The sequence below is a fragment of the Spermophilus citellus genome, assembly GCF_964194105.1.
Source record: "Spermophilus citellus genome assembly, chromosome: 10".
Taxonomy (NCBI): Eukaryota; Metazoa; Chordata; class Mammalia; order Rodentia; family Sciuridae; genus Spermophilus; species Spermophilus citellus.
Window position 1 is genome coordinate 105,996,623 of NC_138197.1, and position 16,276 is coordinate 106,012,898.

Consider the following 16,276-nt stretch of genomic DNA (forward strand, 5'->3'; position numbering starts at 1 on the left):
ACAAATACTGTGTGTGCTACTCAGTGTCTACAGGGGGAGAAAGATAAACTCATGGATTTTATCTAAGAGGTAGCATATAGGTATTATCTACTGTAGTGAGAACAGGAATTGCCCATTTCCTCCCACCTCCCACTCCCTAGCATCTGTGAGCTGGGAGCAGAAAATTTCCTGATCACATGACTCCTGTTTCCAAAGAGACCCTGTTGATAAGATGTTTGCATGTGTGCTCACATGCATGTGTGGTTGTTGGAGGGGAGAGGATGGTGAGGAATATGCATGTAGTATTAAGTACCTGGGGTTGGATAGGGATGTATAGCAAGTGGGGTCCTCATTTACCTAATCAAGAATCCCCTCCTTGAGACTGAACTAATAGTTCTTCTGGCCTACTCCAGATTTGTCCCACAAATCTTATAGTCCCACAAATGCTGTTTCAGGCACCTCAAATTAGACCTCAATATACATTTTCTCACCAAAATACACTTGAATGATAAAATGAGACTTGGTACAATTGAAGTACAATTTGGTACTGATTATCACATTAATTTAGTTATTTTAAGGAAGATTACCCTCCTTAAAATAGTCTGGGATGTAAGTACCATTTATAAAAGTGTTTTCTATGAGAAAATAGATTCAGGCTTAAAGCAATTACTACCATTTTAGGAATTTTAATATTAATATCTAAAATAATTTGGTTCTTTGTTCCTGGGAAGCTCCTTGGTGAACAGCCTGCTGTGGTCTCCACTGTCCATTGGGATTGTTGAGTGCATAATAATGACGAATTTGATTAGGTGACTTCCTGCAGAGACCCTAACCAATGTACCGAGAATGAACAAAGGAAGTTATTGATACTCTGCCCCCAAACCAGTGGAAAATTCCACTAAGGTAAGATGCTGTTAAGGAGAGCTCCATGACTAATCCTTGGTTAACCAGATGTTGGTATCAAGGCAGCCTAGCATCCTGTCCTCCTATTCTATCCAAAGGCCAAACCAGTGTCTTGGATTTTACCACTCAGACCAGGAGAAAGACCAGGCTCACTAGAAAAGGCATAGAGACATTACCAGATGGTGAGCTGTTCTAGAACTCACTACCTTGAGCCTTTCTCAGGTAGGTTGAAGGGGCTAAAGGAGAGGCTTCAAACTCAGCCACGAGGGAGTCCTTGCTAAGGAAAGCATACGTTCCTCTCTGTAGTGCGGTGACTTCTATCAGTTGACAGTTCCATCCCTAGGCTATGGGCTAATACAGCAGCAACAGTCTTCCTAGAAGACAGGGGAAAGGACAGGGACTCTAAAAACAGGGAGAAGAATGAATTGACAGCTACTGAGTGGTGCCTTCTATTTCCAATAGAGGTCAATGTTACCCTTACTTTTGTTATTTCAGTCATGAATGCATAGGGCTTCAGTTCTGCAGGGATACTAGGTCCCTTTTGCAGAGACAGAAAAAAAACCAAACACTTTATCATAAAAGGCTTGCTTACCCCTCAGGGAGGACTCCTACTCTTGCCACCAGGAATTGATGAGGTTAAAATTGCTTGCCTTAAAGCCCATATGAAGGGGATTTGGATTCAAAACCCAAATGGTGGTAGCAAAGATTTACTTTTATCCAAAGACTGGTTGCAGAGACTTTGTGGAGAGGGAGAGCTCATCTGGACAAGATTTGAGTAATCCGAAACTACTGGGTTATTACTGTATTAATTGTGTCTCATTATTACTGAGACTGTCCACTGTTCAAACTGCTTAAGAACTCACTTGTCTAATTTGATTAATAATAATTGAAAACTAGAAAAATAGAACACGCAAAACAAATAGTGCTGTGGCCAGGTGTGTTGATGAAAACCTCTAATCCCAGCTATCTGGGAGGCTGAGACAGGAGGATCACATATTGGAGGCCAGCCCGTGCAACTTAGTGAGACCCTGTCTCAAAGATAAAAATTAAAAAGTGCTGAGGATATGGCTCAGTGGTAGAGGGCCCCAGTTTGACAATCTTGCTAAACTTCTTTTTAGAGTAAGCCTGCTTAGGAACTCCACACCAATGAACATGGGTCTTTTGGTGCTTAGGAAACAGGCAAATCCTTCTAGATGAAGATCCCAAACCAAGTGCTTATAATAATTACTGATCTGAGGTCTTACTGCATCAAATCATTCTCATAATCACTGATGAACTCTTAACTAGATGACAGGCAAGCCTCTAACACCTCTAACACATGAACAAACTCATTTACAACTCAGAAACTCTGTGAAGTAGGTGTCATCACCTGCCAATTGACTGAGAAGTCAGAGGGTTTAAGTAATTTGTTTAAGGTCACACAGCAAGCCAAGAGCTATGGGCACCATGTGAGTCCAGGTGGTTGGGTTCAAAACTATTTGTAGAAGATGTACAGGGTAATGTCAAGGTAAGGATTTCTTTCCATATAATTTACACAGTTTGTAAGGAGCTCAAACTTAAACAACTCTTAGACACACTTTTACTTGGCATAAAGGATGTTACTATTACATTGTACATGTAATTCTCTTTGTATAAATAGTATGCTTGTTTATTATCCCATGAGTCTCCCTTATATACTCTCACCTTTCATATGCCCTGACCCTCTCTCATGGCCAGGTTTTAAGTCTTCTCCCTAAAAACTATCATGCCTTTTTCAAATTTCTCTGACCCTTCCCTACCCCCCCAAAAATCCCATCTCCTTTATTCTTCAAGTAAAAAAAATTATAGAATTTGTTTGTTATACATATCATTTACCCTACTAGACATTTTATTTACATCTCTGCTGTTTAGAATGTGAACACAACAAATGTTGACTTGTGCATTGGTGTCTAAGTGGCACATTTATGAGTGACATTATACCCAGCCAAAAGCTGTTGACAATGCAAGATCCATATTTTTTAAAAAAGGAAAAAAAAAAGCACAACAAATTAAAAAACAAAACAAACCAAAAAAAGGCTATCCATTCATCTTGCAATTTAAAAAAGTACCTTCAGGCTCAGGGGCTCAGGATTGAATAGAATTTTTACATTCAGTTTCTTTCAAAGTCAATAGGAAAGACTTTTGCTTCCACCCATGATGGTAGTGGGCTAGCCTTCCCAACATAAGTAATTATAATTCTGGACAAATTTTACGAAGCAATTTTTTTCAGAAATCAGCTGACATGAAGTCCAAAAGTGTAATTCCTAGGAGGAAAAATATATAAAGTAAGATCCATGAGAGTCCTGGCTCTCTGGATTTTGGCACTCCTAGCTGGGAGGCACCTTCAAATTGAGAGGCCCAAGATAGTGCCCAAGTCTCAATGAGCTCACCAAGATAGGGAGTTAGAGGTTCAAGTTCAGGTTTGTTGATACTGCCATGGCCATAGAGCTAGGTTATTTGCAAGAAGAGAGCTGTGCAAAGTGGCACCACTGATCTCTAGACAAGTTTCCTTCAGCTACTTGTCAGATAATAAGTTATACATGCACAGGGAGAGACATCATAAAACGAGGCAAAAACACAACTCCTAGGAAGCTATAATTGCTATGATCTTACTAGAGACCTTGACAGTCACAAACCAATGGGGAAAAGGAGTTCTGACAAGTAAAATTGTTGAGATTTTTCTTAGTAGTCTAGAAATGTCTCAGAAATCCAGAGTCTCAAAAATAAGGCTACTAAAACAGGCACAGAGGCACAAACCTGTAATCCCAGTGATTTAAGAGACTGAGGTAGGAAGAATGCAAGTTAGAGGCTAGACTCAGCAACTTAGCAAGACCCTGAGCAATTCAGTGAGACCCTGTCTCAAAAGGGCTAAGGATATAGCTTAGTTGCAAAGCACTTGCCTGGCATGTGTGAGGCCCTGGGTTCCCAGAACCACTCCCCCCCCCCCCCCACAAGTTAAAATAAGACTACTAGCTGCTCCCTCTCTCCAAGAAAGTTTAAAAACAAGCCTGGAAGGAAGATAAAGCTCATCTATATAAGTAAGTGAACCTCCTATCAGAACAAAACATAATGGCCTTTAAGGAAATGCTACAAAATCAGGAAGATGCTTAACAATAGAGTTTCCATAATATTTAGCATATATTCAAAAATTACTAATCATTTAAAGAGAGAAAAAGGCAAAAGAGACTAAAGCTAAGATGGTCTACACATTGAAATTTGGAGACAGGAACTTTATAACAGCTCTTGTAATGTTTAAGGAACAAAAAAAGAAAATATTATCATAATAAATATGTAGATGGAAAATATCAGCAAAATATAAAAATAATTAAATGGAAATTCTAGAACACAAATTATAAATTAAGAAAAAAATTCACTTGATGAAGAATTTAGCACTTTTATGGATGGCAGAAGAAAAATCTAATGAACTAGAAAACAAGACAAGTGAAAAGTACTCAGAACAACAGAGAGAAAAGAGGATAAAAGATGAACAGAACTTCTGCAACCTATGATGCAGTGTCAAACTGCCTAAATGTATGTGATTGGTATTACAGAAGAAGAAGTACTTCCAGGTTTGGTGGTGCTGCCTCTAATCCCAGAAGTTTGGGAGGCTGAGGCAGGAAGATTCAAAGCCAACCTCAGCAACTTAGTGAGGCCCTAAGAAACTCAGTTAAGACTCTGTCTCTAAATAAAATATTATATGAATTTTAATATAATATTTTTTAAAAGGAGGGCAGGGTATGGTTCAGTGGTTAAGCATGTTGGGTTCAATCCCCTATACCAAAAAAAAAAAAAAAAAAAAAAAAAAAAAGTTCAAGAGAAAGAGCAGAAGATAAGTGCAAAAATTAGGGCCAAATTTTTCCTGTTTGGGGAGAAAATAAACTTATGGACTCAAAAAGCTCTACAAATCCCAAGAAAGATAAATACAAAGTAGAACACTTCTCATAGGCATATACTAGTTAAACTGCTAAAAAAAACAAAAACAAAAAAACTTGAAAGGAGGGAAAAAAAAGATGTAGTACACACGAAGAAATATAATACAAATGATGGCTACTTTTATGCGCGCACACACACACACACACACGTGTGTGCGCCATAGGAAGACAATGTAATGATATTTTTAAAGAACTGAGAGGAAAAAAAATTCTGTTAACACAGATCTTGATATCTAGTAAAAAGTATCTGCACCATGCAAGACAAAATCAAGAAAATATTTTCCAATTAAAAGAAAAAAGAGTATTTGTTGCCAGCATTTCTGTACTTAATGGTAAAGGGAGCTTGGAAGAAATTAACACTAGACAGAAACTTGAATTTCCAAGAAAGAATTAAAAGTAAAAAAATGTAATCAATGTGGATGGAAGAGGAAATACATTTTTTTCTCTTGCTTCCTATAAAAGACATATAATTGTGTGTGCAACAATTTCAAGACTGTATTATAGAATTTAGAAATCACATAGATATAAATAGATATAAAAATGGGTATGGATACATTTTTTATATATTTTTTGAAATGGGACAATATTAACTTAGAATATTACAAGTTAATATATACATTTTAACTGCTGAAACAACTACAAAAGAGGTGTGACTTAAAAGCAAATCATAATTTCAGTGGAATGCTAAGAAGAAGCATTAACTCAACAAAAGGTTGAAAGAAGGAACAGACTATCAGTAAAAATGGGTCAAATAGCAAATAAGTAACCAAAGAGCATATTTAAGTCCAACCATACCAATAATTTATTACATATATCGATGAATGAAACACTTTAGTTAAAAATCATATGTAGACCAGACAAAATAAAAAGGCCAAGCTACAGTGCTCTTTTTTTCTATTATAAATATACATTAAAATTAAAGACAATAGATTGGAAATAAAGAAACAAAACATACTAAGTGTGGGAGTATGAATATGTAACAATGAATCCCACTGTTATGTATAATTACAACTCAGCAATAAAAAGGGGGGAAAATATTCACTACAAAATCCCTAAGCATAAGAAAGATTGGCTTTACTATATATCTGATAGTGGGTATATGTATACATGTATATATACACACTATGTGTTGAGGAATATTTCAATAAGATCAAAGGGTCAGTAAATTAGGGAAGATAATCAATAATAAATGTGTATGCACATAATGATATAGCTTCAAAAATATATGAAGCAAAAAACTAAGAACCAGAGAATCAGTCAAACCCACAATCAAAAAGAAATTTAATTCATCTTTCTCAGTAACTGATAAAAAATAAGTAAAACATTTAGTAAGAAATGCAAGATACGAACAAAGGTATCAAACCACTTTGGCAGTATTTGAAAATGTTCTACCAAGTAGTTGAATAACACATGTAATTCTCAATAAATTTCAAAATATTACAGAATATCTTCTCTGACAATCACAGAATTAATTTAGAAACCAATAACAATAAGATATCTAGAAAAATTTTACAATTTTAGACTTTATAAAGTCACCCACTTTTATACTACCTATAAATCAAAAAAAAAATCACAAAAATTTAAAAGTATTGAAAAAAATTAAAATGAAAACACAACATGTAAAAATGTGTGGGATGTGGCAAAAGCTGTGCTTATAAGGAAATATATACCTTCAAGAAATTAGAAAAAAAATAGTTTAAAAATGATCACATTTTCTCACCTTCAGAAGCTAAAATAAGTTGAGTAAATTAAACCCAAACCAAGTAGAAGGAAGGAAAAAATAAAGACTAAAAATCAATGAAATATAAACAGAATTCAAGAAGCTAAAAGTTGCTTCTTTGAAGACTACCCATAGTTAGTACAAAAGGCCTACATTGACACAGACATGTGAATCTCCGGTTCTTTTTTGAAGCTTTTCACATCCGATGTGTTATATATGTAATTCAGAATTTTAGATTTTAGAAGATTCTGTTCTGCAAATATTATATATTGTAGACTACTCCCAGTGAGTTCTGGGCAGCATCCTACAATCAAGCATGTTATTACTTCTGTATTGAAATATATAAATGTTAATTTTTAGGATAGGTAACTTCATCTCAGTTCAGGTCAAATTTTGATGGGAAATATTCTATACTGTAGACAAGCTATTGTGAATTTGTAATAAATCACTTCTTTTTGTATATAAAGGTCTCCTCGTCCATGAACAAAGGACAGTGGTCCATTTATAAATCTTAGAGATGACTGTTATTTTCTTTCTGCAGTTTCCATGGGGCTACAGCATATTTGCAAATCCAATAACTTTTATAACAATCTTTGCCTGGATTTGAAAAGAGCAAATAGTCTCCTAGAAACCTGGATTCATGGCCAAAGAGGAAAAGAATTTCAGGGAAAGAAGTATATTTTCCAACATATACATTTATGTTAAAATAACAAAATCACCAAATTTCCAAACACACAATAGTGAATACTGATACACAGATAATACAACACTGAAAATATCCTTGGAATTCTATATCACCAGCATTTGTACTTTCTATTTTAAAATTCCATTTTGTCAGGCCCATTATCCACAAAATATATTTTAAGTCTGCAATGATAAGTCTAAATCATATTTCTAAAATTAACTTCATGCCTTATTTAAAATAATATTAACAGAAAATTTATTGGCCCTGTTCTCTAAACATTTTCTCAAGCTCTAGGGAAACCCAATTCTACAAACCAAATATTTAATTCTCAGGAAGACCATAAGAGGAATAATAGTAACAGAAAGGTATTAATGATACTAATTCTATAAATTTCCTTTAAAGCCCATGCAATACTCCTATAGAGGCTAATTGGAGCCATGCATGCATTAAGTCAGATACATGTACTTACTATTACTGCTACTGCTGTCATTCCTAAGGGAGCTGGCTGCAACAGGGGGTAACATAAATGGTTTTGTGACACTGACTCTGGAATCTAAATAGAAAGCAATAATGTGTCAGTGTTACATGGTGATTTATATAAATTACAGAGTCCCTAAAAGGTGAAGTACAATACCAAGTACCAGTGCCAGGTCCACTTCCCAAATCTAGATCATTCGGATCCTATTTATTTCCTATGGAGTCCTCCTCTTCTATTTTATTAAGAAATTCACCAGAGGAATTATAGAACAAATATTGATTACATTGCATACATACGTGATCAATGTGAATGACAAGTTGTTGCAATTTGTCATTTAAAAAAGGAAATCAATGAAATTGGGGTTTTGTTATAGGGACCCAAGGGTAGAATCAAAAGAGTATCTATTCAGAGTAACTGGTGAGGATCACAATTCATGACTCAGAGTTTTAGGTTCTTAAGGGAAAGATTTGAGAAGGGAACATTAAAAAAACTGAAGGTGAAGAATAATATAATTGTACACTATCAGCAAATAATCGGGTAAGAAAAAAATATGAGCAATTATCTCATATATTATTTACTCACAAACAATTCTTTAATTTAAAAATGACTAAATACTGTTTTCCTTTAGAAACCAACAAAGCTACAATCATTAATTTCTTTAATGCCATCAATATTTGCTTTAGCTACACATATATTTGGTTCACAAGTAGATTCTTACTCATACAAAGTTCAAGCATGCTATTTACATTTAGATTGGAGATGCAGTGTGTCTCACCTTTTTCAGGACTTAACGTTGAAGAAAGCACACAATCACTAGTTTCAGATGCCACCATAAAGTCCTTGAAGGCATCAATGGATCTATTAAAAATCCTAAAGAATTCTTCAGGAGTAAAGAGCCTGGGTTCTGGCCTCTTAGATGATTCTTTTACATTCTAGAGGGAAAAAAAATCAAAACAATAAAACCAAGATTATATTTTTCATATAGTATACAGACTTAACTGAGGTCAAGATAATAGATTACAAATAGGTCCTTCATAGATTCAAGTATATGAATTCTAAAAGCTAACACTTTTAAACAGTTCTTTGTACATAATGCAATTAGGTAAGGTAGGATAGTGAACCATCAGGCCTGTTTGGGACTTGACTCATGACCACAGCAATGGAAGGAGAGGGAGGGGGACAATGAACACAGTATACTATCAGTGAAATAATCCTGAAACAAACAGGACTTTTTGTATAGATGCTCATTAAAAATACTTGTATTGATTTTTTAAAAGACCCCTCTATAACACATGATCCAATATCCAAAGATAAAAGTCTGATACTAACTATGTAAAATGTAAAGATTAGGTTGTTAGTATGATATGGAATGAAAAAACTTTTATATTCCCTAGTGAAACTCTTGCACATATGCACCATCAGACATGAAAGTTATATAGAAAGTTCCTAGCTTCAATGTTTGTAACCCTTATGCCAAGCAAGAGTGGCTTAATAAATTGTGGTATATTGAATCAATGGAATGGTCTATGAGCAGTAAAAAAATTAACAATGGCTATAGGCATCAAAGTTGATACATAAGTTGATACATAAAAGAAAGTCATAAAAGAATAAGAACTGTATGATTAATTTATTCATAAAGGCAAATCAAAACTACATTTTAGGGAAGTATAAATGGATGGTTGTCTGCAAAGAAAAATAGGTAATAATAACAAACACTTCTACATCACTTACTGTGCTATTCTCTGTGCCTTATACATGTTAGTTTAATCTCCAAAACAACTGAGAAATGCCATGTAAAATCTCCATGCCATCTGCAATGTCCTTGGTTCCAGCCAAAAATGCCACAATTGGTAAATGCATTTTCTTCATTATTTGTAATACTCTTCACAACATTTCCATTTATTGAACACCTAACTCATCTTTAAAGCTCCAATATATGTGTTGTTTTCTGACACCTTGTATAATATACCCTCCTTTTGTGATCTTTGCTTCTTATGAATGTCATTAGCACACTATTATAAAAAAAAAGATGCTAGTGCTAAGGTAGACGATGACAGTTACATTCTGGCTTCAGAAAATACAAAGTGAGGCAACAGAAACAATAAAATGTAAAGATTAGGTTGTTAGTATGATAAATATTTTAAGATTGGGAAGCATTAAGTGGCACTGACATTAGGTCTTAGAGAGTAGCTGGAATCTGGATGGGAGAGTAGAGAGGGCATCTAGATATTAAGAAACAGATTCATGTTTAAAACTTTGAGTTTAGCTAGGCATGGTGGCCTATACCTGTCATTCCAGTAACTTGGGAAGCTGAGAAAGAAGGATCACAAGTTCAAGGCCAGCCTTGTCAATTTAGTGAGACCCTATTTCAAAATAAAAACTAAAAAAGGCTAGGGGCTCAGTTATAAAGTGTCCCTAGATTCGACCATGAGTACTGCAAAGCAAACCAAAAATAATAACAAAACAATCCTTTGGGTTTAAGCTTCTAGAAATCTGGAAGGTTAAACTTTGACCAGTTGAGCTCTACAGCAAAGCAGGTTTCTTAGAAAGCCCTAGTGTATCATAGAAACAGCGCGATAAACAACAATGATGTCAAAATTTATTAACATTTATTTTCCAGATATGGTGTTAAAGCTCGTATCACAGATCCTATAATGTCAACCTTTAGGACAGGTTTCTGCCACTATCCACATTTTAGGCATACAGAAAGCAAGGCGTAGAGAAGGTAGGTACACAAAGTCAATTAGTGAGAGACTTGGAATTTGGACCAACATCTAATTTCTTAAGTTTTGGGGTACATTCCCTATCCCTTATGCTTAGAAGTCAAAGTAATGTCATGCCCACATCCTGAGGTTGGTGATGACTCATTATCCAATGACTCTAATGGACCAAAATACACTTTTTTGTTGTGACATATGAGGTAGTTACATTATGGATACAAGAGCAAGTGTAAGCCTTCATAACAGAAATTTCCCATTTAAATAAACTTTGGAACCTAATAGGAAGGTTTTGTAAATTTCGTATGAAATAAAAGTAAAGGAAGAGCTGAATTTACATTATAGTATAAAGAAATCTTATTTTTATATTAGGTGACAATATTTAGCATGAATGTACATCTTGTTACCGAAATATAAATACAAACATTTGTTTTCTATGCTTAACTTAAAATGTTTTTAAACACAAAGTTTATAAGTTCAAAATAACACAAAATCAAGATGCCCCTTTTTCCTCAAAACCATCAATTGGCATAGGTTTTAGAGAAGAATAACAACAACAACAACAAAAAAAAACAATCTCAATGAAGACAGAAGTACCTTAGGTGAGTTTTCTTCCACACACTCCACAAGGTCATCCACTATTTTCCCAAGTTTGTCTATGATAGAATAATTACTCAAGCCTTCAGAAATATTTGAAAACTTGTCCAGAAGATTAGTCAGGCTGACTGACAACTGTATTACCATCTCGTGTAACCAACAATGGCTAGGCTGGAAGACACAGAGGGGAGACAAAGCATCTGTTTTAATAAATGCTGTGAACTTGGAGTCCTCCTCAGAAGTCAAAGAATTTCCTCATAGAAGAACAGGTCAATTCTTGGATTTTGCTCAACACAGATCTAATATCCCGTTTCAAAATTGACAAATGCAAAAAGACCAGAGAAAAACCACTGATGGTAACAATGTGTTCTCTGCTGTGGAAGAAAATTAAGGTAATAGAGAGCCAATCCTTACCATTGGGAAAGTTCAAATTTTAATGGAACTTCATGGCTTACTGACTGTGTTCTCAGAAGAGTGTTAGATGCAGAATAAATACAAAATATTGATGTGGGAGAGAGTCTAGGCCCTCAAAGAATTCCCTGTCCTTTTGTTGACTGAAATATAAAATAATTGATTAATAATACCTTATAATTCTAAAGAACTTGATAGATTTCAAGGCTTCTAAGTAGATATATTTGTGTAGGATTGTAAAAAAAAAAAAAAAAAAAAACCCAAAAAACCTAGCCCTGGCAGGAATGTGATCTGAGATCTGAATAGAAGCACTTTTGCCTAGTGGTAGGACCAGCTATGTTATTTCTGGGATCCAGTGCAAAATGAAAATGTATTCATTGTTCAAAAGCTTGCATTCAAAACCTTGTTCAAACACTATTAAGAATTTCAAGATTGTGATAGTAGAACATTAAACCAAGCATGGAGCCTACCTAGCCTGGGAAGCCACTTTTGCCCATTGGTTAGATCAATGCTCAAGACCTGGAATCAGGCATTCTCGGGCTTAATTCTGGTTGAGAAACTCCAGGCAAGCTATGTAATAAGCTCTCTGAACTGCACATTGCCTGTGTATGAAATGAGAAAAATGAAACCTTCCATGAAGCATAGTTGTGAGGAGATAATGTAGATAATATGAATATAAGTTGCATGAGGGCAGCATATTTTTAAAAGAAAACTTGTTCCCTGTGGTATTCCCAATGCCTTGAAAAGAAGCACGAGTAAAAAAAAAAAAAAAAAAAAAAAAAAAGTGAATGAGAACAAATACATCCAGCACACATTTCCATAAGATTTTTATTGCAAAATTCAAAATTTAACAACATTAATAGATGAATATGATTTTTTGCATAATAAAACCTTTGCAATATAGGTCTACCAATGAGAAAAATGTAATGCTTTGTTTTGGGTTAACATTTTGCTCAAAGTCAGCATTCTGTATCATTAGAAAAGAGTACAAAGCCATGCAAAATGAATCATCACTAAACCTTATTTCTTTACTTACCAACAGAATACCTGTGTAAGGAAAGTCAAGTAATTTACTTAATTCTAAATTACACAAGGGAGTTATTTTATATGCATTTAGCAGACATATTACATATTACAACCAGAAAAAAAACTGGTTTATCTATAGATAGGTAAGCTCTAAGTCCTAGAAAAGTTAAATATTATTCAAAATGTTTAGGATTATTGGCTCTGGCTTCAGATAAGAATGATTAAAAAAAGAAAAAAGAAAAAAAAAACCCAATGGGAAATTAAGACAAGCAGCTGATTCGACCCCTAACCAAGTTCTCCAAGGACTATGCTTCCAAAGAAGTTCAGAAAAGATTCTTTGTTAAAGAACCACTTATCTTAAGCACATGCAAGTTCATACATGCGTCATTAACAAGTCTTTCAAATCTGTCAGTCGACCCTTGGGTGCTGAATTGCTCTGCAGGTTTCTCTCCTACTAGGAGGTGTTAGTTTCTTGTTAGTAGTCATCCCTACAAGTAAGGTCTGACAGGGTATGGAATGCTGCATATACTATAATACTGTTTGAATAGTATTTATATGGTAGGACAAATATCTTCACCAGATATCATTCAACTATAACTGTGAAAATTTTTCTATAACAAATAAATTTCATGCATTCATTTCTTAAAACTTTCTTTGTTCCACATTATAAATATCATTGTCTATCTTTCTCCTTGATCATCTGAATAATAAGTGCCCAAATCAAATTCTCTTGTTTTGAATTAAGACTCTCCTTTTGATTCTATGTTTATTGCTCTAAATGAATGGGTCGCTTTTTACAATCCTTCCTTTCTTTTTTCTCTCTCTCTCTCTCTCTCTTTCTCTCTTTCTGTGTGTGTGTGTGTGTGTGTGTGTGTGTGTGTGTGTGTGTGTGCATGCGTGTGTCTCATCCTTTCTCTTGCTACTTTCTTTGTGGTTAAAGTAGAAAATATTTTTTTTTGTTTCTTATTTTCATGCTGGGAAATTCTGGAGTATCTACAGCCACTTCTATTTATGTTTATTTCCAACTGAACTTTATGTTTATATTTTGTGTTCTACTTTCCATTTAGCTATAACCCTTCCTTTCCCCATTTTCACATACTTAAATCAACATTCTGAACAACCAACTTTTTTTCAGTAAAATATTCAACACCAATCCTGTGATGTCGTATAGTTAGGTCACAGAAATCCTAGAATCTAATCCTACCCCAAAGTTTATCCTTCTAAAGATATGGACAATTTATTGACAATTGATGTGAACTTCTTAACTACACCACTGAAAAAACATATTTCTAAGACCCTTTATTCATTTTTAATCCTTGCTTGCAACACAATTTCCTTGGAAAAGACTGTGTCATCAAAGTTCTATCTTTTCATTTAGTTTGTTTAACCAGCTATGTATTTGCTTTTTAAGATTCTCAGATGCATTAAAGATAAAACCAAGGTAAACAAATAATATTAAATGTCAGCCTGTTTTGACCTGCCTGACTCAAAGAGAGGAAACCAGTTTTGACTAGAACATCAAGCGCTTTCATTTTTTTTTTCATTAAATATAGTCAAATGATTCGTGAAGAGAACAAAACACAATGAAGTAGGCATTTCATTTGTTGAGATGTAAGGAGCCTTTCTGTTTCTCAATTCTTCCAAGATTGTGATTATGAAATAGATGATTAAATGTTGTCAAATTCATGCATGCAATTTTGTGTTTGTCTTAATAAATAGCATTATCATGATTTCTTTCAGAGACCATTTTAAACTTTAGTTTTAGATAAATATTAACTAACCACATTTATTATAAGAACATAAGATACAATGTTTTGTCTTTTGCTGGAAGAATGGCAGGGATTAGGAAAATTAATAGTCACATGAGGTGTCAATGAAACGACATAGAAAAGAGTTTTTGATCTCCTTAAGCACACGGAACTTGATATTTTATTCATCCTGATGCACAATTTCCGAAAGAAGAAATATAGACTGTTTTCAATGGAAAATCTGCTTGGATGTTTCCTTAACTCCACATAATTTCTAACCATTGTTCTCAAGTTAGTTAGGGTAGTCCTGTCTAGAACTACTAGAACACATGAGCTTTTTATTCCTATGTATTTAGGATACATATTATTCTAGAATGTTAATGGACTCCATGATATTGAACCAGTAACTCTGACCTTCTGGCAAGTCACTACCACTGATGATTTTGTTAAAAATTATTAATTTCCTTAGTGGTTTTAAAATACCATGAGCACTGAATCCATGATTTTTCGAAATGATTGCATAAAAAATACAATGAAAATCAAATATAATTAAAAGTATCCTAAACACAACTAGGAATATGGCCAAAGGGAAACCACATAAGTATCCATGCACATTCCAAGACTAAACCAAAATTATAAAAATATGTTAAATGAATTCCACAATATGTGTGATGTAACACCTTTATAATCCCAGAACTGGTCAATTTGAGACCCCGAATAAAATTAACCATGCGCTTTAAAAAACGTCCTGGGGATTGGCCAAGTCTGGTGAGCTTTCTCCTCTCCACTCCCTATTTCATTTATTAGTTGAAAGAAATTTGACACAGGATTCCACATCAGTGTTAGAAGCAGAGAGAATGTCTAAGTGTAGTCACTAAAAGATTTATGTTATTAAAAGCTAATAGCGGACAATATATCTGTAATATTTGTTCATTGGTGTGCTTCATACTACTTTCCATTTGGCAGCTGTTCATAGAGATTCCTATGTGATTTCTGATTGGGTTTGAAGTTGGTATTGACCAGTGAGAGTTCTCTCTGAAGGAGCTGAGGGGAAATACTAACCAGAGACTCTGAGGGAAATAAGCCCTGTATTGTGACCTTTGCATGATATTCACAAGGAATATTCACCCAGGCTCCAATCCAACTAATCTCAAAAGCTTGATCGCTTTTGTTTTCTTGTGTCAAACCGCAGTCTTACCAGAATTAGAAGAATGTGCCCAGGGAATGAAGCCTTCCTTTCTTACTTATGCTTTCAGTATCAACCCCAGGCTGAGCAGTCGGACTCATCTGGAGCCTTGTCATTAGAATTCCAGTATCTGGAAGGAATGCCTGAGAGCATCTGGTTCCGTCCCATCCATTTCTGAGAGTAGTCAACTGGTTTGTCCATGGTTTCATCAGAAACATTAGAAACCAGGATTCTCATGCACTCACCTAGAACTTCTAGCAGTGAGAAGGGCCACAGTGCAAACACTTAGAACCCGTTTCCTACTGGGTTCACTGCCACTCGGTTCCCACATCTGAACCAGACACACTAGCTCTAAGGTGCAATGAAGAAATCTCTTGAAAATGGAAATGGCTCTTTCTGTCTTGTTTCCATGAATCCAGTCATACAAGGAAATGCAATTTTCTCCATGTCGTTGAGGGGAAATGCCGACTGCCAATTGCCAGTAGTGACTTTCTTCACTCTCCTTCTGGTTCTTACGCGGTGGCCTGCTACTCTCAAACCTTCCATGGGTGAGAAATTCAAAACTTCCTCTAAAAGCATTCGGCAAAACATTGTGCATTCACATTGCTAATGGAGACCTTCTGAAATGTTGACTTTTGGGTTTACTAACAATTTATTTCAGTTCTCTTCCTAAACAATTCATTTGGATCTTTCTGTATTCACTTTTTAGTAGGCTAACTGTATTTTCCTGTTTGAATTATAGTGATTTAAAAATCTCCAGCTGATTAAGATGCTAATCAACCCAAGCACTATAAATCCATGCTATTTCCCAGGGCAGGTCTAAAAATGGCCCCTGAGGCAGACCTAAAATAGCACAGTAAAGGGACATCATGGGAG

General features: G+C 34.9%; 1 protein-coding gene across 2 annotated transcripts in view; it reads right to left on the reverse strand.

Moving 5' to 3' along the window:
* KITLG (KIT ligand) overlaps window positions 1-16,276 on the reverse strand; it is an 85,394-nt gene that overhangs the window by 14,404 nt on the left and 54,714 nt on the right. The window contains exons 4-6 of one of the 2 annotated variants that reach the window (XM_081311062.1): window positions 11,030-11,200; window positions 8,491-8,647; window positions 7,707-7,790 (exon numbers count right to left, since the gene is read on the reverse strand). In XM_081311062.1, the coding sequence (XP_081167188.1) occupies window positions 7,707-7,790; window positions 8,491-8,647; window positions 11,030-11,200 (412 nt within the window). The remainder of the gene's footprint in view (window positions 1-7,706; window positions 7,791-8,490; window positions 8,648-11,029; window positions 11,201-16,276) is intronic. The other variant, XM_081311063.1, reaches the window with a different exon arrangement.